Source organism: Euleptes europaea, chromosome 15, assembly GCF_029931775.1.
Source record: "Euleptes europaea isolate rEulEur1 chromosome 15, rEulEur1.hap1, whole genome shotgun sequence".
Classification (NCBI taxonomy): domain Eukaryota; kingdom Metazoa; phylum Chordata; class Lepidosauria; order Squamata; family Sphaerodactylidae; genus Euleptes; species Euleptes europaea.
The window spans coordinates 16,436,982-16,464,682 of NC_079326.1; the positions used below are offsets into that span (position 1 = coordinate 16,436,982).

The 27,701-nt window shown below is 40.0% G+C and overlaps 1 protein-coding gene across 1 annotated transcript in view; it reads right to left on the reverse strand.

The window, feature by feature from the left end:
• Positions 1-228: 228 nt before the first annotated feature.
• The window catches only part of DPP10 (dipeptidyl peptidase like 10), a 749,561-nt gene continuing 722,088 nt past the window's right edge, over positions 229-27,701 (reverse strand). The window contains exons 18-26 of the mRNA XM_056861104.1: positions 21,959-22,057; positions 21,783-21,852; positions 12,189-12,383; positions 11,222-11,276; positions 7,971-8,070; positions 7,688-7,746; positions 7,508-7,580; positions 1,877-1,950; positions 229-584 (exon numbers count right to left, since the gene is read on the reverse strand). Coding sequence (XP_056717082.1) covers positions 447-584; positions 1,877-1,950; positions 7,508-7,580; positions 7,688-7,746; positions 7,971-8,070; positions 11,222-11,276; positions 12,189-12,383; positions 21,783-21,852; positions 21,959-22,057 — 863 coding nt within the window. The 3' untranslated portion in view covers positions 229-446. The remainder of the gene's footprint in view (positions 585-1,876; positions 1,951-7,507; positions 7,581-7,687; positions 7,747-7,970; positions 8,071-11,221; positions 11,277-12,188; positions 12,384-21,782; positions 21,853-21,958; positions 22,058-27,701) is intronic.

A 27,701-nucleotide genomic window follows, 5' to 3' on the forward strand; every position in this document is an offset into this window, starting at 1 on the left:
ATAGTGTTAGATTGCAGCTCTCCCGTTTAAATATTAGTGGCCTTAATTTTATGACAGGTTGTGTCCATTATGCTGAAGTCAAGGAGTGACGCGCATTTTAAACAAAACAAAACAAAAATGGAGCAACTACATACAGAACAAACAGTGAATCTTAACAGAATCAACATGCACTAACCCTACTCTTATGCAAAATTAATTTCTCCCAGGAAACTGCAACCAACTGTTGACCTTCCATAAATGTATAGGTTTTGTCCTTGGTAATACATTTGGACTTGTGTATTCAAATCCCAGTTTATTAGCTCATTGTTACAAAATGTGCTGTTCCACTGGTATGTCCTTCAGCTGTCCTTGGGCTTCTGCAGCGTCTGCTCTCTTACAGTCACTCTTGTTTATGGTTTCAGTGAGCCTCAATTTAAGTCTCCTCAGTTCTGTACAAATAAGTCCCCTTATTCATCTTCTTCTGGTTCCTGTGGTAAAATTGGTGCTTCCTCCTTTAAACAAGCACTAAAGAAACTGATGATTGTGCTATAAAGATGATATTTACTCTTCTCTGATGTGATGTAATGACCTTCATCTGGATAAATCTAAGTGAAGAAAGAAGTAAATAGACTTTAAAGATCAGATTATATGGCAAAATAATTAATTTTGCCTGGGACTTTTTTTTTTTAAAAAAAGCTTTTACATCAACATAAAATGAGAGCATCTGACAAAGCTATGGCTTTACCAGCATAGTGTGCATCAAAAGATTTAGCACTAAAGCACTATTTTCACATTAATGGCATTTGTGATTACGATTTCATGATGGTTTCATGGAATTAAATATTTAGTTTCTTTCAAATGTTGATGGATATGCTTGGATTATATCCAAGCCTGGTATACAATTTCATAAAGAATATGGATATGTTTTATAAGTTGATCTTAAATTTTGCTGGGCTAGCAAACAACTCATTAAATTAGGACTGAGCACTAGATAGGATTATGGCTGTTAGAATTCATATTTCTAGTCTGTGTGTCTGAAACTGCGGATTGGTACGGATACTGGAGTGCCTTAATGCAAGGAACTTTTTAAAAACACAGTTGCTAAACTTACCGTACTATCAATGTCAAAAAGGGATGATAGCCATTTTGCTTAGATGATCATTCAAGTCACAGAGGTACGTCTCCAACACATCCCTGTCTGCCATCATTCCTAACATCTAATGTCCATTTTAGCAGGGGTTCACGGCCTATCACTCACAGGCATAGCAATCCTGAAAGGGGGGGGGGATAGTTGCAGGGCATGCAAGGATGGTGCAGCTATGCCGCCTCCTGATTGGTTTGCAGAGGTGTGGCTGCATTAAAAAAACAGATTTTCCCCAAGCCCAATGAAACTGCTCTATAGAATTCCATGGGGCTACGCCATTCTTTTTTGCAGACAAAGTTCACGCTGGCAAAAGGGGATATTCCCAGGGTGAAAGGGTTCAGCCCTGCCCTGGGAATGCCCCTTTTGTTGCTGGCACAGGCCTCTGCACAAGAGAAATGCTGCCAGCGAGGCTCCGCCAGCATCCCAGCTTCATGCTCCTGCATGGCTGCCTGGTGCTGGCGTAAGTCACCGTGAGCTGGCATTAATGCCCATTTTCACATCATAAGTGGCACTAACTGGGGAAGGCACTGGCAAGCCACCCCATAAACATAGTCTGCCTAGTAAACGTCGGCATGTGACGTCACCCCATGGGTCAGTAATGACCCGGTGCTTGCACAGGGGACTACCTTTACCTTTTTAAAAGAAGATATGCCTTATGTATTTCAAATATCTGCAGGAAGAAGATTATTGTAAAGCTACTGAAACTGTTTAAAATTAAAACATGATGATATAAGATGCTTTGGAGACACATACCTGCATAGTATAATTCACTCCAGCTTTTATTAGATGTTTAATTAGTTCTGCTGAATGCTGGAAATGGACTTTAGCTATGGGACAACAACATTTGAGTGTTAGTGATAAGCATTTTTAATGTGAATCAGATCCCACAAATTAGCCTGACACTGTGTGAATGCTCCTTCACCACACACACACACACACACACACACACACACACACACACACAAACCTATTAAACGTCTATTCTGAAATTCAGGCACACCACCACATATGCTGGATAATATAAAATTTATTTCCTTCCTTTGCAGTTCTGAGGATATCTTTTTTCCTTCCATGGACCATGGACTAGGGTAGATTACTGTTTCAAATTCATCTCAGTTCCAACTCATTAGGTAGCCTTATATAAGACATTATTAGTGAAAGCCAAGTTACACTCCTTTAAACCCATTGACTTCATTTGACTTAGAAGGGTGTAATTCCACTTAGGTTTAAATTGTAAGCCAGCACCTGCTCTTCCAATCTAATCTTCATAGTGGAGGACAAAATCCCTAACCATCCTTTTAGGATAAGAAAACGGACCTACCTTACCGGGTTGCTGTAAAGATTATTAAAATAGCATGTGAAGCATTTTGAATACTCAATAACTAGTATGTAAACGTGGTTATTATTATTTGAATACACTGCTGATAATATTTCAAAAAGTTTCAAAGTATATAGTACTAATGTATTAATACAATGTAATGTTGGCTGGTTTTGTAGATGGAAGAACAGCATGGTTATTGAGCACGCCACCCTACAGACATCATGCCCTTCTTCTTCATCATCTGCCCTGCTGTCTTACAGCCCATTCTTCAAAGCCGCAGCAGCCAGGATTGGTGTGGTGCAGCACTGCAGCGGCGCCTCCAAAAAGGTTTTGCAGCTGCTGCAGGGGTAAAAAGGTTTTTTTAAAAAAAGAAAGGGGGGAAGGCCCCATAGGAAACAGCGATGCTGTGCCAACAAAAAGGTGGTGCAGCAACACCATTGCTTTAGGAGGCATTCCCAGGCTGAAAGTGGTTAGGAAGCTGCCTAATGGCAGCTCTGCCTCCCAGAATGCCCCGGGAACAGCTCCTGGCATGGGGACTTGCTGGCAGGAGACTGCACCAACATACAAGGGCTGCGCTGCTGCTGCTGTCCAGGGGGCCCGGCGTAAGTGCCCATACACCAGCGTTCGTGCCAGTTTGCATGGCGCAAGTGGCATGGACGCCGGTGTAGGGATCCCGCCTCCTTCTATGACCATTCCCCCCCCTCAGCAGTGCACTGTTAGAGACACAATGACTCCCTGATGCTATTATGATGCATAGGAATGACTGAAGCAAAATTATAATAGCTATACTTATTGGATATATAGTTGTTCTTGAAATGCAACATCATCTTGGCCAAAGAAATTTCAATTGGGGTTCCCATTCTTAATGCACTTGTCTGTCAGGACAAACCAACATGTTCATATCCTACAGATCTAGTAAAGAAATGATTGGGTTACCAATGTATGCCAACATTTGCAATGCCATTATCTCTATTTGGTGTGTATGTTGCATACATTAGGGGGAAAATGGAAAATTATATTTTAGTTCTGATCTGAAAAGGTTTATTAAAGGTGAACACAAGCTCATGCTGCAGCATCATGATTTTATGTGTCCTGCACTGTGACATTCTCAGGATTGAACCAGATCTGTGATTAGGCAAATTTCGTTGGCATTTTTTGAAAGTTAATTAGCAGCCATACATCTTTGTGCCTGTTATTTGCTCATTTACATAGCTGTATCCCACCTTCGTATTCCCTATTACTATGTATGGGTGTGAGAGCTGGACAATGAAGAAAGCTGATAGGAAGAAAGTAGACTCCTTTGAAATGTGGTGTTGGAGGAAAGTGTTATGGGTACCCTGGACCAGCAAAAAAACAAATCAGTGGGTTATAGATCAAATCAAGCCTGAACTGACCCTAGAAGATAAAATGACTAAACTGAGGCTGTCATACTTTGGACATGTTATGAGAAGACAAGAGTCACTGGAAAAGACATTCATGCTAGGAAAAGTTGAAGGCAGCAGGAAAAGAGGAAAACCCAACAAGAGATGGATTGACTCTATAAAGGAAGCCACGACCCTCATTTTGCAAGACTTGAGCAAGGCTGTCAAAGATAGGATGTTTTGGAGGACTTTCATTCATAGGGCTTGACCCTTAGACTACATATTAGATAGGAGTAGACCATCTTTTCAAACTTATTAGAGAACTCCTTCTGTGAAGTTAAAGTAATTTCCTTGTTTGCTTAGCTGAGTAATTTATTCTGTGTTGGTAAGGTTTATTTATAAAAGGATTTATTTGGATGTGTGTCCCTGCTGAGCCAAACATTAACCATTTTCATTTTTTAAAGAGCTTAAGTTTTTATTAAGAAAGTCAGCAAAGGATGAGCATGTATTATCGGTCAAACTACAAACAAAGTAAGCCAATCAGATGAAGAGGAAGTTTGTCGGATTAGATTATTTCCCCAGGGACAGATATATTCCCCTTCTCTATAAAAAGTAATATAATCCTGAACAGGCTGAATTATCACTTCTTGTACCTGTCCAATGACAGGACAGAGTTAGATGTGATCTAGTTTCATATCAAAAGGATCTAGAAAAAATATCATGAAATAACAGTAATTATTTACTGTTCAAGGGACATTTACAGTAATGCTGGTACAGTCTGACAATCAGTGTTAAATACAGACAAATAATCCTCGGGGGATTTAGTTCATTGCCTGCTTGCTGATACTTTATCTTTACATTATGGTAAATCACACATTCGGTATTTTTGTAATTTTAAATGTTTTAGGCAGCTGCTTTGACAGTAATTGGAAAAGCAGGGCATACATTTTTAACATAAAATAAAACTACTGACTTATTGCAACGAGATTTACAAACAAAATCTTAAATTTTTCACTAAGTGATTATTAGGGGGAGGTGGCTAAGAGGTACAAAAAGACCCAGACCCAAAAAGAGCATGATCTTTTGTAAGTAGATTGTTTGATATCCCAGTAACCCTGTCACTTTTTTCATTTTCTTATCGTTTCCATACAAAGTACAGTGTAGTAAAGTGTTGAAGGGTGAATGTTTATGTTCTTTTTTATGTTTTCTTTCATGTCACCTCAAAGAGTCTGGCATGGGTATCTTTAAACTTTTTGCATTCTTATCTTCTCTCTTCAGGGTCTGTGACGGAGACAGTTCCGGCTCAGCTTCCATCCTGCTGAGATCTGCCCCTGTCTACTCTTCCGGAGGGCCTTTTAAACTCTTCCGGGAAGCAGCAAATTCTATCACTCAGGGATCAGTGACTTGTCATCTGTTCCAGAGCACGTCTGTTTACAAAAAGGCTAGCTGGCATGGGCTCAGAGGCACTAATGCTGGCTGTGGGCACCAGCAGGCATGCTTTTTTTTTTTTTAGAAGCTAAAATGACTAAACTGAGGCTATCGTATTTTGGTGACATCATGAGACGACAAGAGTCACTGGAAAAGACAGTCATGCTAGGAAAGGTTGAGGGCAGCAGGAAAAGAGGAAGACCCAACAAGAGATGGATTGACTCAATAAAGGAAGCCACAGCCCTCAATTTGCAAGACTTGAGCAAGGCTGTCAAAGATAGGATGTTTTGGAGGACTTTCATTCATAGGGTCGCCATGAGTTGGAAGCGACTTGATGGCACTTAACACACACACACACGCATATTTATTATTATATCGGTTGTTATGTTTCACTTCCCACAAGTGGGGCAGGAAACATTTTAAGAACATTTTAATGTGACTTTGTAAGATACTTTGAGCACTGACTATTAAACTGAAACTATTTTGTTTCAGTAGTAGTAGTATTTATTATTATTATTTGTTATTATTGTTATTGAATTGCAACCTATGAAGAAAATGGCGGAATTCACTGAACTGACCTCTTTTGCTTCTTCATACAGCTTCATACACTACCCCATAAAGATGTTGTTAAAGATCAAGGGATCCTTGGTAATAAAGTATTATGAAGCAAGAACTGGGAATCAGCAGAAATTCCCTCCATTCTCCTATATGAGCTCTTCTGGATGAATTCTCAGAAAAAATATTGTTTTGTTTTCAGAAGGGTTCATGGATAAGAGGAAAGAGTTATTTCTACTGATCTACCTTCAGGCTGCCAAATGATGTGCTATAGGAGGCCCATGATGCAGTTAGGATTGCCAACCTCCAGGTAGGGGCTGGAGATCTTCCAGAATTACAACTGATCTACATAATTTGCTTATTATTTATTTATTTAAAACATTTATTCTACTTCTCTTAGAGAAAATGGCTGCTTTGGAAGGTAGAATGCATGGCATTATACCCTATTAAGGTCCTTCCCCTCCCTCAGCTCCACTCTTCCAGGATCCACCCTCAAATCTCCAGGTATTTCTGAAACTGGAGTTGGCAACCCTACGCTGATACTGATGATCCCTTAACCTTCAGGAACAGTTTTTCATGGGCTACTGGATAAATGAGATTCATTGGCGGTTCACAGGATCCAACCCACAATAATAAAGGGTTTGCTTTAAGCTATCACTGTGTTGTCTCATTGAATGTGTGCCAGTGCAGACACAGTTCATTCATATATTAATGTTTACTTAAAGTAAGCACACAGTATTTAACTATGTATCATACCTGGTGCAGGATCGTCCCACCCTGTAAGAGATGTGCATACAACAGAAGCACACCACGAACAGTGATAGGAACCCTATGGAGAGGGGAAGCAATGTTGTCTCTTTCCTCTGTATGCCACTTATCAAAAAGTTAGATATGCTAACCCTGAGACAGCTGTAGTAACAAGCTGGAATGAGTTGGCACCTGTATTCCAAAAGCTGGCTACACATGCTATGAAAGGAGATGGGACAGTACTATAGAATGGGAAGAATTCATTATTTGGAAGAAGGATGTTTATGAGGAGGTCAAAGGATAGCCAAAGAAGCAGACTAACAAATATACCACATAATACTGATGGGCATGGCACAAGACCATTATACAGAGCTGTAAATTAGAGATGCTGTTGAATTTATTCTAACATTTGTGTTAACATGCATGTGTATGCACGTATCTCATGAAATTCACATCTAGCGTCTTCAGAAGAACATGGGATGCTGTAAAGATAATAATGGACAATCATGATATGGATCACTGAAAATATATAGCTCTTAAATGGGATGAAGAAAGAAATAATTACTCATTACAAAAGCACCTAAACTGTTAATATACTGTAAGATGTTGTATGCTAGAGTTGTTGCTTGCTTCTGTTTGCCAAGGGCAGAATAGGCATTAATTTAAAAGCAGATTAAATATTGATGTTATTAATTATTAATACCAATTGGCTTTCACCAATAACATTGTGTTTTATGAGGTGTAAACAAACTAGTACTTATGGCTGCTAAGAGTTACAAATATTCAGTTAAGAGAAATGTCACCTGTTAAGATCTAAAATTGACAATTGAATCTGACAACTGGATCTCTAGGGGCAGACAAAGCTCAGAATTATCAAAAAAATACACATGCTTGCTCCATGCCTATCCTTTGCTGAACTTCTTTGTGTGACAAGCTACAACTGCAAATGAAATGGCTTTTGTAACTACTTACTATCAGCTGTCCCATGGACGATTAAGAGATTTCCTTCCTTGAAGCCATGAATATTGTGTAGTACACTGGATGCCTTTAGGAAAGACACGCACACAGGGATACACACATCTGTAACTGATACACATTTCAAATGCCCTTGCCATCCCCATACATTCAAGCTCCTCACTGCAGCTGGCTTACCTGATATGCATTTTCTTCCTTAGAAGGAAGACCCAGATACCTTTCTGAAAAAGCTGATGCTGTTCATGGAAAACAGAAAGACACTTTATTTCAAATTGTTTTCAAAAGAGGAGTGTTGGCATTTATGGGCCTAATTAACTGATGAATACAAAATGATAGAGAATTTACCAAGTCGCCTCCAACAGTTCCATTGCCAAAGAGTTTTGCATATAATGTATAAATATAGAAGGGGAAAACCCCACTGACCTTCATGTCTATGAACACGTGAATACAAAATAATCACCATATAGTCTCATGTCTGTAATTGGAGCTATCACAGTTCCACACTTGAAAAGTCTTTCATTGGACTCCAGAATCATTGATGCAATGTATCCTCCATAGCCCTACAAAACAAGCTAATGTGAGTTCAGTTACTGCCCTCTACAGCCTTAATGAAACCATGTTTTTATTTTAGTTGGCAAACTTACTGCTTTTATGTTTTAAAAACAGTTTAAGTTGTTTACAATAAAATAACAATAAACATCATAATCACAACAATAAAAACACAACTGGAGAAAGCAAAGGCCCCAACAATCTACAAGACCAACAGGGTACAAAATAAACAACTAAAAATAATAGGAACTTCTCTATTAGAAAGGCTTCTGGGCCTTTTGGCTAAGGTCAAGTGTAGTGTGTAACAGAAACTTTCATGAAGATCCTCATTAAATTAAGTCCGGCAAAAAAATGGGAGATCTAATGAAGAGAAACTGCTGAAAATGCCCTGCTCCCAGTAGATGGCAATTAGGTTTGCCAGGTCCCCCCTCTCCACCGGCGGGAGGTTTTTGGGGCAGACCCTGAGAAGGGCGGGATTTGTGGAAGGGAGGGCCTTCAATGCCACAGAGTCCAATTGCCAAAGCATCCATTTTCTCCAGGGGAACTGATCTCTATCAGTTGGAGATCAGTTGTAATAGCAGGAGCTCTCCAGCTATTACCTGGAGGTTGGCAACCCTAATGAAAATCAACCTGAAACCTCAGTAATGGACTGTAAGAGCTGTCTTCCACTCACCTATCACTTTCTATATGGCATGTACAGAAAAATAAGTGGTATGTTAATTCAACGTCTTCTACCTTTATAATCTTTCTTCAGTATAATATGTCAAACCTTAGACAGTTTTGTTGCTTAGGAAGCTCTTTATTGATACTGACCAGTTTCCTTAGACATTTTTTATTATATGCTAGCATTGTTTTCCAACTCTTTAATCCTAGCCTATGAATTGTTTGTTTATTAGGGATCTGTGCTGTTTGATTGCTGTTTGATTGATCATGTTTTGTAATCCATCTTGAGTTTCAGAAAGAAAGGTAGACTATAAATGAAGCCACTAATTATAATACATAATAATTCTATGGTTGTCACTGTAGGTCTTTCTCAAAATTTAACTTTAGACTTCCATTATTGAAAAAATAAAAACGTTGAAACAGATCATTTTTATAATCTTCCCAGGTATTCTTGTTTGTGTGTGTTTGGCTGCAACTGAGTATAGCAATCCATATAAAATGGCATGGCTGTAGATTGATTCCACACTTCCAAGAAATGGAGTTCAAGGTCTAGCAACTCTGATTTAAAACTTATACCACCAACAATAGGTTTTTAACAACAACAACAAATAAGACTGCTATCTTTTCCCATTCCTACTGGGGGGGGGGAATCACCCATTTGAAAATTATAATTCCCTGAAAACAGGTCACTAAAAATGACAATCTTTGAAATCACATTTTTAAAAAAGGAGTATCCAGTTCTAAATAAACTCATTTCAGGATGAATAACAACCACCTCCAAAATCTTATTTAATTCAGGATAAACAAATTCTATAATAAATGATATAATGAATTAGGGAGTACGGAATACCAGTGCACCACTTTCACTATTAATTTAGCATCCCATGTGGCTGCTTTGTACTAATGACAAAAAAAAGGGAGATCCTGATTATGTATCTCCTGAGATGAAGTTCAAACTCTAGTTCAAACTCTACTTTGGTTTGGAACAAATGAAAAGGAAGGAGAAAGAGCACAGGGAGGGAGAAAAGAATCATGGGGTGAGAAGAGGGGCAAGAGAGAATGGTGGATGGAACAAGGATGGAGAAAATGAGGAAAGAGGTTAATGGGAGATAGCCATCCAACCTTTTCTTCTACCCATCCTTTCCCCTTCTCCACTGCAAATTTTTTGTAGGTGGCTTTACTTTTTAATTAGGGATGTGCAAAAAAAAAAAAAATCTGGTAAATTTTGGATTTTTTCAGGAAACCTACATTTACCAATACTGGTAAATGTGGGAATTCAGCTTTTTTGGGGGTTTTCCCGAAAAAACCGGGTCCAATAAAGCCTATGGGCCTTTCTGCGGCTCCTGGGGGCATTTTTGCAGGTAGAGCCCACAAATTTTCAGCATGGCTCCAAGGGACTCTCCTTGCAAGAACCTCCAGGTTTGGTGAAGATTGGGTCAGGGAGTCCAGAGTTATGGGGTCTGGAAGGGGTAGCCCCCAATCCTCCATAGAAAAGAAATAGCAAAGTGGCTGTATTCAGATTCTTTAGTGGGAACTTCGCTATGTATCTCTATGGAGGAGCCGGTCTTTAAACCTTGGGAAAGTTCACCCCATTCCTCCATAGAGATACAATATATCCATAGATACTTCAACTAAAGTATTTTATTTTAATACTGAATGCATGAAGTCTCTACTGTTGTGCATATATATGTGCACAAACTGTTGCAGCATTTAATATGACGCTTTGAGCACAAAAAGTGAATCTTTTCAAGAGCTACTTTTTCTCTCATATGAAAAGAGCAAACGTCTGTTTTTGTAGTTCTAAAAGGTGCAGCACTTTTTTCTAGTTAAATTCTAAATGCTGTTTGAGAGAGTGAGAGAAAGAGAGAGAGAGAAAGAGAGAGAGAGCTGTTTAGAATCTTTTTAACTTTTTACTAAAGGTGAAACAATTTGTCTGGCTCTTCTGTCTAATGCCAGAGGCAACAGCACCCTGCAGCCGACAGACTAGCCAATGATCTCTTGAACAGATGGCAAAAAAAAAAAGTACTCACAGCACAATAGGCTGTAAATTGGTTTGCATGTAAAATATGCATTAAAAGGGACACTGCGAATTTACCAGATAGCCATTTTACATTTTTTGAAGGATGTTCAAAACAAGTGCCTTGCACTATTAACTGAGTGACTCACATACAGGAAGTTATCTGTGTCCTTTAAACATATGCTCAAAAGCATTAAATAATTATATCTAAATGTATAACAAACAAGTTGAGCATTCATGTAAATCATAACCACTGAAATAAATGAGACTTAAAATATGAAAGGAATTTTCTGCAAACTACAGGTTGGGGAGTATGGTTTGTGGTGTTTGTGTGTTTTGTCCTTTTGGGGGCTGTCTTCAATTTAGTAAACTCTGATTACTAACCTTCATAACTTTTAAAGAAAATGTAACAAAGGATTCAGAATGGACAAAAATGATGCTAATAAGAACAGGCTACTATCTTTTACCCTCCTGAATTTTACCTTTCCAAATATGCTCAACCTGTTAGAATCAATGAATGGTTGTTTCAGCAATGATCTGTAATAGAGACAATAATAGCACATTATTAAAAAGTCATATTTTGGCAATGTTATTTACTGAAAGAATGTTCATAGTTCTTACTATTTCATTACAGAGATTTAAACAAAGAACATAAAATAAACTATTTTTCTTATGGCTTTCAAATGTCTTTTTATCCTTCTAATAATACCTGCTGAAGTCTATATTTTTTATCCTGACAATCTTCACAATTATAAATTATCTTGCAGAAAAAATTCAGCAGCAATGTAAGTTGAAAAACCATTAATGATATTCTGTTGCCTACAGCAAAATATTTGTTGCCCCTTTATTGGATACCAGGAAAGAAAAGAGGATATTAGAATCACTCTTTCCATGTTAATCACACAGGATCAAAACATTCGCCTATTTGCGAATAAAATGAGTGGAAAATAATTGTCAGCCGATTATATGCACAAACTATTATAAACTATTTGGGGGAAATCATTTCTTGTGAATGACCTTTAGGTGCAATAAGTTAATGCAGTGGCGTATTATTCTAAAGCAGCACACTCTTTTTGAAAGCAGCTGTATTTTTCAAACCTGAGGTAATCTTGTACAATCTGTCACAATAAATTTTAGGCATTTGGACAAAGCATCTGGAAAGTACTCTTGGTTATGCCATGTTTCAGTCAAGAAAAATATCAAAGGTTAAAAACAGCAGAGCAATCAGACCATGCCCAGAATTCTGCTTTATCAGATACATCAACCAAAAAACATTTCTTCTTTGGGATTTATTGATTTTTTATTATATTTTTCTTGCCATGTTTCAGTGAGTACTTGAATTTTTCTATAATGAGGCACTGCACAAAAGCTCTAACATCCAATACATTTCAATCTGTTGTTTCAAACGAAGGAAATATCAAAATAAAAGAAATTCTGGCACATACGTACTCTACAGCTGCTATCTGATCCTTCAGTTCGACTGATCCTAAGGAACGGTGGACTTCCTGCAGAATCTTTAGGCCTTGGAATCCACTCCCTCTTCCATCAAACCGAGCTACGATGACATTATCAGAGTTGACAAGCACAGAATCCCAGTCAATGTGAAACTTATCTGTAACCAACTGGCTGCCTGGAGCTTCATCACTGTAAATACCAACACACCAGACACAAACGGACTATTGACAATGTGATGCACTTTGCAGTTCAATATTTTATTTAACCTGGATGGCAGAGTTCTCTTAGAGTTATGCAATCCAGATGAATTATTGTCAGTTTAATCTATAACAGCATATTAACCAATCCTATTATCTCTTATGGGAACAGTAAGCAAAAATAACTTCTTGAGCTGTACAGAAATAACACACTGTTCACCTCTTTAGACCAGGAAATAAGATAGGCTGGACTTGCTACATCAAGGGTGTCTGTGTGTGTGTGTTGAAAATGGAAATATTGGAAAGGGGGAGAGGTAATAAACTCACATGAAAATGAAGAAAAAAGATTGGATAACATTTTAAAAAAATAGAAGCAAAATTAGAACCAAACTATTTTTTTTCCTGTTGACCAACAGCGTTTTCTAGAAATTTGTAGGCAGTTTATCTAAATTTCGGTAAGTCACTATTTTTCTTTAGTACCAGTGCTGCTTTGCAGGTGGCTGGTGGCACAAGGGGAGGAGAAGTAAGTTCTTAGATTTTAAAACAATCCACAGAAATTTTCTCTCCAAACCAATACTATCAGGGATGACATTTTTTACCAATCTCCTATTCTCAGTTCAGGTTCAATCCCCGGCATCTCCAGTTAAAGGGACTAGGTAAGTAGGTGATGTGAAAGTCCTCTGTCTGAGACCCTGGAGAGCTGCTGCTGGTCTGAGTAGACAATATTGACTTTGATGGACCAAGGGTCTGATTCAGTATAAGGCAGCTTCATATGTTCATGAGTTCACTAGGTATACAGCACATAAAAAGATATAAAGAAACTCCAAGTGAATCATGAATGTCCTTTCCATGTTTCTGTGGCCTTCTGCAAATACAAAGAGGGATCCATCACATTTTGCCCAAACAAAGACTCGAGACGTCATGGGTTCAACTAGTTTATTTAAACCAGCTGATCTACATCAATCTATGCAACTAGTTTATTTAAATCAGCTGATCTACACTTACATATGAGTTACAGTTGAAGACACAGCATCTCAGGTGAGCAGGAGAATGGTGAAGTCCCCCCCCCCATACACACACACTAATAGCAGGCATTCAAGAAAAAACAGCTGACACACTGCTGGAGTTAAACAGGCCACAGCTGGTTTGTTACAGCGGAAGAGCATTGGTATAGCAGAGGGGCAACGGATCCAGGCATTGACCCACCCACCTGCCAGCCAATGAGCAGACCTCCTACTCCCAACTCGCCTGCTGAGGAAGAACCCTAGGATGAGCATGTGGGATTCCACATGGGCACAGGCCACTGCGTGGTTCCCTCTGCCACTTGGGGTGAGGATGCCCTCACAGCCCCTGAGCTGAGCATGTCCCCTGCAAGTTCTTACCCCAAAATCCCTTAAGGAGATCCCCAAAGCAGATTTCCCCCCAAAAGGATCCAGGCTCAAGCTGACACTGGATAAATCCCAGATAAATGGACTAGAGGGAGAACTCCATCACTCCTCCCAGCCACGTCAAGCAGGCTGGGGGAGAGGCGATGCAGCCACAGAGGCTTCCCCAGCTATTGCAAAGCCGCAGCTCTGGGGACTGGAGAACAGAGCTGCATCACCTCCCTCCTGCTCCACGTGGGCCTGCAAACATTGTCCAGGGTTAGTCCAGGGGCCCTTGTTTGTCATAGGGGCCCTTGTTTGTCATAGGGTTAGTCCAGGGGCCCTTGTTTGTCATAGCTATGACAACTGTATATCAATGGGGTTTACATGCATTTAGCATGTTCATGTGCATGTAAGCGTGTTCTCCTTTGGTTGCAACCACCCCAAGTTAAATCCAGCCTTCCATATTACCAGACTTGGAGAACACTAGCAAAGGCAGTCTCTAAGCAAGTACAAAGGACAGAGTTTCCCTATTACTTCAGCCCTTCCCCTACGCATGTGTGTGACTAAGTGGCCAAGACTGCATGGGGAGGAGTTTGAAACACATTATCATGGGTCAGCCTGCTGAGGCTTCCTCGGATGAAGAGGATTTTGAAGAAAAAGGCAGTGAAAGAAGGAAGCAGTGGTAGGCTGAGCAGCCACAGGCAAAAGGGTCCTCCCCGTGTCTACAGCCGCCCAGCGCAGGGGACTTACCTGTGCCAGAAGCTCAGCCTCAAGCAGTGTTACCAGAGAGCCCCCAGAGCCACTGGAGCAGAGGCGCAAAAGACTCAGGGCACCACTACACAACTGGAGAATGAGTGCTAGATTACAAGCCCAATGAAGAACACTCCTTGATGGCAGTAATAAGGCTGACGAGCTGCACCAGGCATGGAACACTGAAACAAGGTAATGAGCATCAACTGGTCCACTTCAGGACTATTTAAGCAGGCCACTGTGTCTGGACCAATGTGGAAACAACTTGTTGCAACCACCTCATTTTTGCTGTGCAGTCTGGCTACTCCTGAGACTTGAGTGATTCTGACCCTGGAATAGACTCTAACTCTTCCTTTTGATCATGCTTCTTATATTGCTGCTTTGGACCTAGACCTACAAACAACCTGGAATTTGACTTGGACCCCTACCTGACTAAGCCTCTGGCCCTCAGATCATGCCTGCTGGGTCACAGATCTAAGGAAAAGAACAGGAAAAAAATCATCACACTAAGCTAAACTTGGCAATACAGTAGGTTTTGTCTAACATCCCTCTCAGGAGGTCCACACAGCAAATGCAAATCCTGACCTTTACCTACTCCATGTAGAGGAATCTAACATAGCATTTGAACGAAGACTAGCAGATGTTTCAGCTTTTAACCCTTCATGCCTTGGGGAAGCCTATCCCAATCCAGATTTAGGGAACTTGCCCCACGTGGGAAGGTGAGCCCCAATCTCCAAATTATCTAACAGTGCATATCCCACACCCAGATCATGTTGTAAAATGTTGTAAATACCCAGATCATGTTTTACAACAGCTATCCATCTTGCTCTTCCTGGCAGGTACAGCAAATTGTTAATTCTTTGTGGAAATGCATCTCTGCTCTCGCTGACCTCTTGGTGCATTTTATGGCTCTCATTCCTGGGAAAGTAAGCTGCTGTCAGGGTCCCAAGGACTCCTGGTGAGCTTCAAACCACCTTACATCTCCTGAGCATGACAACAGTTATGTCCAATAATAAAAAATGTGCACAAAAAATTAAATGGGTCATATGAGCAGCCAGTGTGATGCAGTGACAAAAAAAAGCGCTAATGCACTTTGGGGGTGTTATGCACAGAGGCATAACATCCAAATTGCAAGATGTCATAGTTCAGCTGTACACTGCATTGGTCAAGCTGAACCTGGAGTATTGTGTGCAGTTCTGGAGGACTCATTTCTAAAAGGATGTGGACAAAACCAGTGTTTATATAAATTATGTATAATACAATTATTTTTTGCAGTTTTATATTGGTATAATTAGGTTTACCATGGATGTTCCTCTTTCAACCCAAAACCCCTTATGAATTTCCTTATCTTGAATATTTACATGAATGTCCAGTTTTGGACATCTGACATAATAGATACAACTTTCATATCACTAGCAGCTGTCATCTCAAATGCAGTACTTTTACAAGGAGGCAATTCACATATTCCATTGCCATTCATCAAGTGTGGAGCAAACAAGTAATGGGAAACAAGTGGGACATATGAATGTGTGAACCAGCCTTTAACCAGTATAAGTAAAGAAGGTATAGAAGAAAACAAGTGGGCTGTAATTGTAGGAAAGGAAACAGCGGGGCGGGGGAGAATGCTTTCTCAACACTGATGAACATTTCAAATTTTCCTTTCTAACATGGGGAAGAATATGCAGGTGATATCCATTTATAATTTCTATAATTTCTTACAGTAGTATGTCACTCAATTTCATTAGAAATCTAAAGATTCTACTTTTACCTAATCCTCATGAAGTTTCTGTTGCTTGTGCTTCTACATCCGCAGTTCTTTTTATCAGTGGAGGTCTCCATTTGTTCCCTGGTCTACTAACTCAAAGCAAATCAAGTGTGTGCCTGTGTCTGTGTATGTTAAGTGCCATTAAGTTGTTTCCGACTCATGGCAACCCTATGAATCAGTGTCCTCCAAAGTGTCCGATCCTTAACAGCCTTGCTCAGATCTTGCAAATTGAGGGCTGTGGCTTCCTTTATAGAATCAATCCATCTCTTGTTGGGTCTTCCTCTTTTCCTGCTGCCTTCAACTTTTCCTAGCATGATTGTCTTTTCCAGTGACTCTTCTCTTCTCATAATATGTCCAAAGTACAACAGCCTCACCCTGACCTGGATGGCTCAGGCTAGCCTGATCTCGTCAGATCTCAGAAGCTAAGCAGGGTCAGCCCTGGTTAGTATTTTGATGGGAGACCACCAAGGAAGGCCAGGGTTGCTGTGCAGAGGAAGGCACTGGCAAGCCACCTCTGTTAGTCTCTTGCCATGAAAACCCCAAAAGGGGTTGCCATAAGTCGGCTGCGACTTGACGGCACTTTACACACACACACACACACACAACAGCCTCAGTGTAGTCATTTTAGCTTCTAGGGTCAATGTGTGCCTACAGATATTAATGATTTGTATCTTATGAAACTCATTGGTGGCAAGATTTATAAGCATTCAGAAACTCTGCCAAAGCTGATGTTCTTTTTTAAAGAGACAAAAGTTACCAATTATAGACCATAATTCCTGGACCTTAGCACATAATTTACATGCTTCCTGCAGCCTAATCCTTCACACCTTAAGACTGTTCTGTGGAAAAGGTAGTTCATCTCTCACTGTTATATTCTCAAAACAGCTAGGCTTGCCAGGTCCCTCTTCACCACCGGGCAGGAGGTTTTTGGGGAGGAGCCCCAGGAGGGCAGGGTGTGGGGAGGGGAGGGACTTCAATGCCAAAGAGGCCATTTTTTCTTCATTTGCCAAAGTGGCCATTTTTTCCAGGTGAACTGATCTCTATAGGCTGGAGATCAGTTGTAATAGCAGGAGATCTCCACCCAGTACTTGGAGGCTGGCAACCCTAACAATACCGCCCCTGCCTAGCCTTGCTCTAGTACTGGAAGTCAAGTGCATTGGGAGAATTAAAAAAAAAACACTTGCTGAAATTAAGCAAACAATGGGGTTATGTAAGGGAGCTACATTGTTCATTTGCACCTGGCCCATGTGTTCCATTTTTGTTTTTTTAAGGAGGAAAAACATTTCTATGTGTCCACAGTTCTAGTACTACCTACTTTAAATGGCTAAACACTGGAAACTGTTGAAAAACTACTGAATCATAGTACGATTAGCATGCTTTTACAGCCACACCCACCTACACTATTTTCAAGTGTAGCAGATTAGCAATTAACAGGGTTCTGTCTGGCTTTTTATAAATAGATCTGCCCAGAATTTTATTTTTTGCATCACATTCATATTTATAGCTCAGTCTTTAAAAAGCTGAATATACTCCGCACATACTAAACTGTAAATAGATTTTTTTCCCTCTAGGACAATTTGGTAATTAAAAATACACTAATTACTCTGCCCTGTTCTCTGAGAAAGCTTCAAAGAAAACACCAGCTGCACACATGATTTTCTTCCACGCACATATATTTCTAGATACACGTTTTGTTCTGCGGAAGGGAAAGGGCAGCGTCTACTGTACATTTAAACAGTTCCAAGCGACCATCTATTGTTCTGTCATTATCACACGTACTGCATATTGATCAAAGCTAAGAATACCTCTGCAGCAAACAAAGCCCGTAGATATCGATACATACAAGAGTGTTATATTTAAAGCGTGGGTAGGTTTTCCTTCTGAAAAATATGCTGCTGCTCATATTGTACACGGCATAGTCTGCATTATTCTATCCCACTGCTCAAGGCTAATAAAAATTCATCGCAGCATCTGTCAAAGTTTTTGGATGAGAGAGGGGGCAATTGAGCCTATGAACTTTGGTAGTCAGTGGCCTAGATCTGGCATAATTTCCATGTTAGTGCAAATAATCTCTCTGCATAAAGAATGCAGAGACAAGCAGGCTATACAAGTTAGGGAAAGAAAAGCTTGTCTTGATTATTTTAAGATTAGTACCATCTCAAACTGACTGTATCCAATAAGAGTTTGTACCTTTTCAAATAGTATTAAATAATGAAAGCTGGTATTTAAGACGCATCATCTGCAGATTTCAATGGAAGGAGGTTAATTGTGTTGGGGGGGGGGGAGAATGATTATCACCTCTCACTTTTATTACACAGATTAAATTCTATAGTCTTCAGTCTATTGCATGCTACCAGGGAGTGTATCTGGCAACTATTTAAATAAATAAGGTGAACATTAATGAGGAAAATCAAAGATCTGAAAGTTAAACTTTGATCCTAATTATACAGAAAAGAGATAATAATCATTCTTTCAGGCAATTATAGTACAACTCTCTAATCTATAGACTAGTGCATGTAATGTAGTTAAAGGAAGCTGTGTGTGAAACATATTAGTAAGAGGGAAGGAATCCAAAGAATTGGCAATTTTACAATGTATTTGGCGTCTGCATCACATCTCACTGACCCTGACAAAAACTTGCCTTGCTAAAATGGCAAGAGGATACAGAGGAATTTCCCATCACCGTCCCTGAAGTCTTGGAACCACTAATGCTGAAACAGTCCATTGAATTAGCTTACATGGAGTATGCTCAATAAGAAACTGCAAAGAGACTTTGGGTCCTTTCCTGGACATATACACAATTAGTACACCCCCCCCCAAAAAAAAAAACTACCTCCAGCAGCTACACCAAGAAAAATGTACAAGCACTTGAGGGGAATGGTTCTTGTAGGTTATCCAGGCTGTGTGACCGTGGTCTTGGTATTTTCTTTCCTGATTATTAATAAGGTAGGATACATTTCATCAGCTTAATGTAATAAAATATTGTCCTGCAGATTGTATTTTGTGCATTTCATTGTTGACATGGGTTTCATGGAATTTTCTATTAATCTTGAACTCCCTTCTAAGTTTCTGTTTCTACTGTGCTTTTTCTTTTGTTTTTCTCTTTATAATGACTTAGATCAGTATATACTGCAAATTTTACTATGCCAATAAAGGTATTTGAAATTTGAATTAGACTTAGATCAGAGGTCCCCATCTTGTTGACCCTGTGGGAACTTTTGGAATTTTGGGGACACAGAGTGAGTGCAAGCATAAAAATGTTGCCATGTGGGCGGTTGCAAGGAAGGCATTCATCTGCAATGGAGGCAACACTTTCTAAATGGGTACTCCTTGCAGACACATAGATGATGCCTTCTGATTTTTTTCTAAAGAATCTCCTATTCCAGGAGGTGGAAGAAAGCAGGACTGGCTATTTGTTTTGGGGGAAAGGAGCAAACGGTTGCCAAGAAACCCATTGGTGGACGCCATGACGCTCATGGGCTCCAGTTTGGGGATCATGTTTATGTGATTTGGTTCACTGCTCATGATCACAATTATGTGATTTAGTTACTCCTTAGGATATGAGGATATTTATTTGCATGTTTCTTACATAGATTTTTAAAGAATATATCACAGTTGAGTAATTGCACATGTATGGAATATTAGAACTACACTGTTATGCAAACTGCATAGAAAACAGATTCATCTCAGCATATGAATCACTATTTTTAAGAGATAGTGGATATACACAAGAAGTGTGAAACAGTGGGTTTAGAATGTGTGTGTGTGGGAGAAGCAGGGGGGAGAAGCAGGACAGCCAGGGCCAGTAGGTAGAGGCTGCAGTGCCATAGCTGGGAAGGCTGGTCTGCAACTGGCTGTCCCAATGGCAAGGGGTGGGTGGGATTCCCTCTCCGTGAGTCTCAGGGAAATCTGAACCAATGTATGTTGCAAAGATTCCATAGCAAATCATTTAATTTGTCAAAAGCTTTACTTTAAGCAAGAATTATTCCAATCACCTGGCACCTCAGCATCTTGAATTTTCTACAGTATCTTAAATTGCATACTTTGTAACTTATGGAGCACCAACAACTATCAGCTATGAAGAAGGCTGCCCATGTCATTTGCATTAGTAACAGGAGCTAGAAAACAGAGAAGAGATTATTTCACCATTATCCTGTGTGCTTCATTGAAATATCTGTTAATGACTACTGCCAAATAGTTTAATAAGTATGACTGTGAGCACATAAGTCAGCCTTATACCAAATCAGACCATTAGTCTATCAAGCTCAGTATTGTCTACTTTGACTAGCAGCAGCTTTCCAGGGCCTTAGGTAGAGGCCTTTCTTATCACCTTCTACAGATACTTTCAACTTAAGATACCGGGAATTGAAGATACCTGGGACTTTCTGCAAAGCACGTGCACTACAGCCCCTCTAACAATGAGCCACAGCCTCGGTGGTGCAACAAAAGTCTTGCTTTGTTCACATGACCTTTCACTGATGGCTCAGCATATATGGGGGGAATAGGCATAACAAGTTAGTGGTCTGCATAAATAAAAGACTGGAAAATAGCATAGTTTACTCTAAAATACAGAACAACTCTTTGTAAAAACTGGTGGACACCAAAGGTAATGCCTTGTAGAGGTGATTTAAATGCAGGACTCTAAAATGCAGGGTGGGGAGTCAGTGCCCAGGACAGTTACCCTTAAAACTTTGGTTCCTGATGCACTGGGCTAGTGAACTGACTCCCAAATGACCTGGCCAAATCACTGGTATCCAATTAACAGAGGTACTACACCTAGGACCAAAGGAACGGGATACCATCCTTGTCTGCCCAAATGGACAGTGCTTGAGAAAACACCCCATTGTTGAGACACTATTAATTTTCCAAAATAGGAAATGTGCAGAGAAGCTACCCAGCCTCAAGAGTAAGAGATAACACATCGTTCCAAAGCTAGCTCCATTGGGTAAACATAGAAGCTGGGAACCTTGCTTCCATTTGTGCCCTGGTTCTCCATTTTGAAGGTGACCCTCTCCTCTGCAGGTCTTTCCTCTAATCATGCTTGGTGCTTTTTTGCTCACTGAAAGGCTTTCACGAGTGTAAGCTAATACTGCAGGAGGAATGTGCTCTGCACATTGAAAATAGCCCAACTAGTCTTGGGATTCAAACCAGAGACTGTATGGCTCTTTCACTGAAGGAATCTCATTGTCCCCTCACACGTCAGAAAAATCTAGCTACAACATTAGTTGATATCTGTGGAACTCAAAAGACTGGCTCCTAAAATCTTTAGCGCATAGGCTCCTTAAAAACTAAAGCTGGCTCCTTAAAAACTAAAGCTGGTAGTCCAGTAATCCCTCAAAGAAATCCCTCAAACAATAGTAGTGACTGTGTGATGCCAGCACAGCAGGGTCACACCCTAATGAGAGTGTTTGAACTGAAATTCATTATTTTATCCAGAGACCAGGAAAACAAACTCTACAATTGCATAAATCAGTTTAATTAATCTTAATGATGCTAAAGTCATACTTACACTATTAACAGGAGTGGATACTTATTCCGGTCTGTGAAATCCGTTGGAAGGGACAACTGTAAAGGAAGGTCTTTTAGGAAAAGAGCAAAACATTAAAGGCTGGTAGTTTCAAAGATGAAAAAAAAATTCTCTGAAAAAATATTTGGTTTATACTAATAACATCTAGGTACATTTACCATAGTCATCAATGTGAAGCATTTTAATTTCTGTCCGGAATGTTTTTTTCTTTAAAAGGGCTTCTTGTAATACAGAATTGTTTTCCAATATATAAAATTCTGTAAGAACAACATGACAGAAGAAGGAAGAAATCTGTTTCAATGTGGGCAACAGTGCAACTGTAAAATACATTTATGAATGGACAAATAAAAATCCCTGGTTTAGATCCTAAACCTGGCTTCCTATATGCCCTTTTCTACAAAGGTGGTGGTCCTCTTCTATGGAGCACATTCCTCAGGGATTACTGCTTTTGCAAGGCTAGAGTCTTTCAGTGAGCTTTAAAAACTCAGTACCAGAAAAAGAGAAGAGGAGTTGTTGTTTTTATATGCTGACTTTTTCTACCACTTAAGGAAGAATCAAACCGGCTTATAATCACCTTCCCTCCCCCTTCCCACAACAGACACCTTGTGAGGTAGGTGGGGTTGAGAGAGCTCTAAGAGAGTTGTGACTAGCCCAAGGTCACCCAGCTGGCTTCGTGTGCAGGAGTGGGGAAACAAATCCAGTTCACCACATTAGCCTCTGCCGCTCATGTGGAGGAGTGGGGAATCAAACCTGGCTCTCCAGATCAGAGTCCACCACTCCAAACCACCGCTCTTAACCACTACACCACGCTGGCTCCTCAGCAGCAGATGACTGCCTCCACAATGGGTAGGATGCAGCACAAGCAAAGCATAGGATACAAACCTCCCGTTTTAAAGTATTTTATCTTATTTGCTGTATTCATAGCCTGCCTTTTTCACTATGACTCAAGGCAGATTACGGGACATAAAGCAGTGTAATTAAGCAGCATAAACCAAGGAGACCTCCAAGGAATACCAGGGTTGCTGTGCACAGGAAAGCACTGGCAAACCACCTCTGTTAGTCTCTTGCCTTGAAAACCCCAAAAGGGGTTGCCATAAGTCGGCTGCGACTGGACAGCACTTTACACACACACACACACACACACACACACACACACACACACACACACGCACACAGTAAATCAACACCAAGTGCACCTTTTAAAACTCTTCTATACATTTCGGGGGGTGGAAAAGTCGAGCTCAATTTATGATGCATAAGGAAATGATATTAATGAAATGATATTAATGATATTTTCCTTATTTGTATATAACAGAACTTTTTTAAAAAAAAATTGATTCTGCTATTGGGTGTAGCAGAAACATCATCTTCTATCTAAAAAGGATGAGCACTCAGCAGGAATATGACTCCAGTAAGCTGCCACACACAGATTCCCATCTAGGGGTGCCATTTGCTTGCTATAAAAAGGCAAACCTCTGCTGGCGTTCCCTTACTACCACCAGAGTGCTCAGTGGAGTGGCATGGGGTAATGGCATCACTTGATGCCTCAGCCTCACTTCTGGCTGAAATTGGGAAGTGACATCATGTAACATTCTAGGAATTTTCCTGATCCCTATGGGTTTTACCATAGAGATTGGGGGGGGGAGTCCTAGAGTGTGGCACAACCTGATGCCACCACAACCACATTCCTAGCTGGAAGTGATGTTGCAGCACTGCCCGATGCTGTTTTGCAAGTGTTCACACCCCAAATGCTCCTGCTGCTGTTTCCATATGGTTCACCAGCTCCCCATAGGAACTTACTAGTATCCTTCCTCAAGTTTATTAAGAGAGGTGCCACCATTTGGCATCCCATGAAGCAGTAGTCTCAATATATTAATCTCCAAGAAAGCGAGACAAACACTTCACACGTTTTGTAGAGATGTCGGGCAGCCCATTCCTGAGCTCTGAGGCCAAAAGGGCTCAGGAGGTGTGCAAGTGGCCACGCTGGCATCTAGGCAGCTTGCATTGGCATCCGGGCCACTTGCGCCCCTGAGTGGCATGGACACTGGCGTTGGGACACTCCCGCCGGCCTCCCTGAGCTGGCAGTCCCTGTGCCGTTGACCTGGGGGGGTGTTCCCAGGGCATTCCAGGGGGTGGAGCTCCCAATAGGCAGCTTCCTGACCCCTTACAGGATGGGGACGCCCCCTCATGCCTCAGCAGCGCTACGCTAGGTTTTTGCTGGTGCAGCCTCCTTTTCCTCTATAGGGCTTCCCCCGTTTTCTATTTTTTAAACTCTTTTTTAAGCCTTGCGGTGGCTGTGGAACCTCTTTTGAGGTGCTGCGGCGGCACCTTGGCTATGCTGTCCCTGGCTGCCACAAGGCTCAGGAATGGGCTGTTAATGTTTTTTTTTTATGACATAACAATTTTTAAGGAAGGTCCACATGCAGGAATCTAGCTTTCATAGAATTCTCCTAGAAAACGTGTTTCATTGGTTCCCATATATCGTTTTTCATCCGTATTGTTCAAGATTGTTGACATGTTCCACTGTGTTTCTTAGCCTTTCCCACCTGCATGGATGCATGTAACAATTTTACAAAATGAAGGGGGAAATGTATGCAGAAAAGAATATCTTTACAGTATGTCAAAGGATCAAAAAAGTTGAAGTGATGTTTTATAACTTGCACATACACCCACACGCATGCACTAACACGCACACACACACACCCTAGCAGAAAAGCTTTGATTGCTGGCAGTAAATCTGCAGTGTGGTAATTTTGGTCCAAGCTATTTGTCTGGTCTACTATTCAGAAATGTTAGAATTTCCTGGTAGTGCTTTACAATGCCTACATTCCTCTCACCTTCTATAATAAAGAGGTAGTGGCAGAAAATACAAAATACCATTAAATACTTGGAGTACTGCATTTACAGTCACAGCTCTTGCTTCTGATATAAGAGTCCACTTCCTCATCTAGAAAGCTGCAAATCCTAAACATTTGTTTGAAGCAATATTTTTTAATCCATATGTATTTGACTGGTTTTCTCTCAGTTTCTAATCTTCCTCCATTAATACAGATTTTTTTAAACTCTCCTTTAGGGCAACAAAAGATAAACTGCTTAAAATGGTAATTCTGGGCAGCCAACCAAACAGTTGTAATAATTGATTCCAATACAATAATTGAAGTAAACTTCAATCATGTGTTTTCCACTTTATTAATGGAAGAGATCATCTAACTGTGCATTTGGGCATTAGATACATAGTTTTCAAGTCATTATTGTTTCTGCACTAATTTTATTCTTGGTTGTAAATAATAACATCTTGACCTTCTGCATACTTTTCCTTCCAAAATCACTGTACAAAATGAATTATTGCTTTGATCCTAGGCAGATGAGAATTCTAAAAAAGATCAGAGCAGAACATGTTCTTTTTCTCCAAATATCAAACTATTATACTTACTATTGCCAAGTCTAATGACTATGAGCAACAGTATGGTGCTATAAAGAGAATATTATAAAGACAAGCACAAGGGATCATTTGAATCTTTCCTGCAATTAAACGGCAGAGTTAAATGATCAAAATCCTCATCTGCATGAAGAGGATTGTTCTCATCAGTATAATACTCCCTTATGTGTACAACTAAAGCTTATTGGGACAGTACTCCTCTGGTTGGGATGAGTTCACAATAAACTAGAGTATACCAAATAGCAATACAGTTTAAATTAGGGCTTCACTGAATGTCTACAAATGATAATTAGGGTGCATTACAGCCCTCCAATCTGTGTCGAATCCATCCTGTGTTTAGCCTGATAAATGGAATGCTCATTGTTTCATCCTGGAAGGCACAGCGAAAAACAAGTCATATCAAGGAACTATTCCTAAAAGTAGCTCCTGCACCAAGTGAACTGGAACATGGGAAACATTGGCATAGATAAGAAAGACATATCCTGGCATGTTCTGGATGAACAAAGTGTGAACTAAAAGTGCCCGACTGACATGTCTTTTTGCAGTCATTTTAGCATAACCGACAGTGTTAACTTTTTCATGGGTCTTACTTAGGCATGTCAGAACTACCATTTTTGCTCAAGAGTCCCAAATAGTGTTTGATCTCTAGGACATTTTCTGCAAGAGGCACCCAAACAAGAAAAAAGTACTCAAAACTGATCAAACTGAGCACATCTGCAGCAGCTACGGCTGCGTACAGCTCAGTAATAGAATCCTAGAGATCAGCTATGAGGAACTGTGGTGGGGAACTAAATCGAGCACTCTGTTATTCTTCCTGTACAGGGCACAGCAAAAGATAAAGGGTTGGATTTAAGACTTAACTAGATAATGCAGCCATCACAGGAAGATTTTTGTTTTCATGGTGTGTATTTGTTTGTTTGAAATGATCCCCACATGCATTTGGCATGTTGAGTTTATTCATAATATTTCTATGACACCTCTTCAGTGTTCTGCTTGAGGTGGCTTACAATTAAAATAGGATAACAGTATAAAACAACAAGCCATTAAAAGCAAGTCTTTGGACATGAACAGCATAAAAAACTGTCCATAGAACAGACATTAGACCAGAAGCAGACCACTTATAAAAGCTGATAAAACACCTAATTAAAAGCCTGCATAAAAAGATGTGTTTTGGCCTGGCATGTAAAAGACAGTAAAAGTGGTGCCAGGTGAAACTCAAGGGGGAGGGTGTTTCAGCTGGTAGCTTGCCACCTCAAGAATCTACCTTAACAATTTCAGGATGATTTTATGTTATCTTATGACCTGTTGCAGCAAGTAGACAGTTTGCATTATATTTGCAGGGAATTAGGTTTTTTATATTGGCAGGCAATCGAGGCCATGGTTTTCCCATGCTATGGAGGTTGATTACAGAACAACAGAAAGAATGGAAACTACCTATGGTTCTATTATAGCTTTCTAAGTGGAGTTACAGCTTTCCAAGTCCATTGAGATCATTCTAAGACTCTGCTTAGTATGGCACTATGGTTCTTCTTTCAAACTACTGGCTTCTACAACTTCCTTTGGGAACCTTGGAAAGACTTATGGGATATGAAAAAGTATCACACCATGGAACACAGATTAATATTTACAATGATCCACACTTGTGGGATGTATTCTTGCCACACATCACATCACTGGAAAGAGCCAGGTTCAAATCCTCACCCTCACAATCCTCACAAACCTTAGTAGGTGATCTTGGGCAAATAATTCACAGCATAAACCACTTATAAAGTAGTGAGATGAAAAGAAGGAGGGACCATGTGCACTGTCCTGAGCTCCTTGAAGAAAGTGTGGTATATTTTAAAAGGTTATTTTACAGTAATTGCATAAACAATACACATGCAGATGTACGCAATTCCCCCATCAACTTATGAAAACATGGAGCTTGTTCAGCTGAACTGAAATGATTACACTCACAAAGTGGTGACTGGAAGAACGAACCACTTCTGGACAAAGTATTATCTTCCATGACACATTTAAAATTAACTATATTTCATCTGATAAACTGAATACTAAGAGAAGTTAAGCTAAAATAATATATATATATATATATAGTTTTGAAATTTCAAGGGGAATTTCATATTCTTTGTTATACACGTATGTACGAAAGGGTTTATGTCATTTTGCTTAGAGTCTCACAGGTTATGAGGAACATAGTGAATAGTAATTGTACTAGATTGCAGAAGCTTAAGCAGAAGTAGAATTTGGCTTATCACATGTAGGATGAATTTGACAAATAGCACTCTGAAGGCAACACCTTAATCCAAAGTAATTGGATTACAGCTTTGAAATATTTTAACACATGCATCAGAGTTGGTGTAACAGAAACTCAGTTTGCATAGTTAGTAAAAGGAATCATGCCATTATACCACCTAATTAGCACAAGTATTAATATGAGATAAAAGATATACATCTAGTATTAT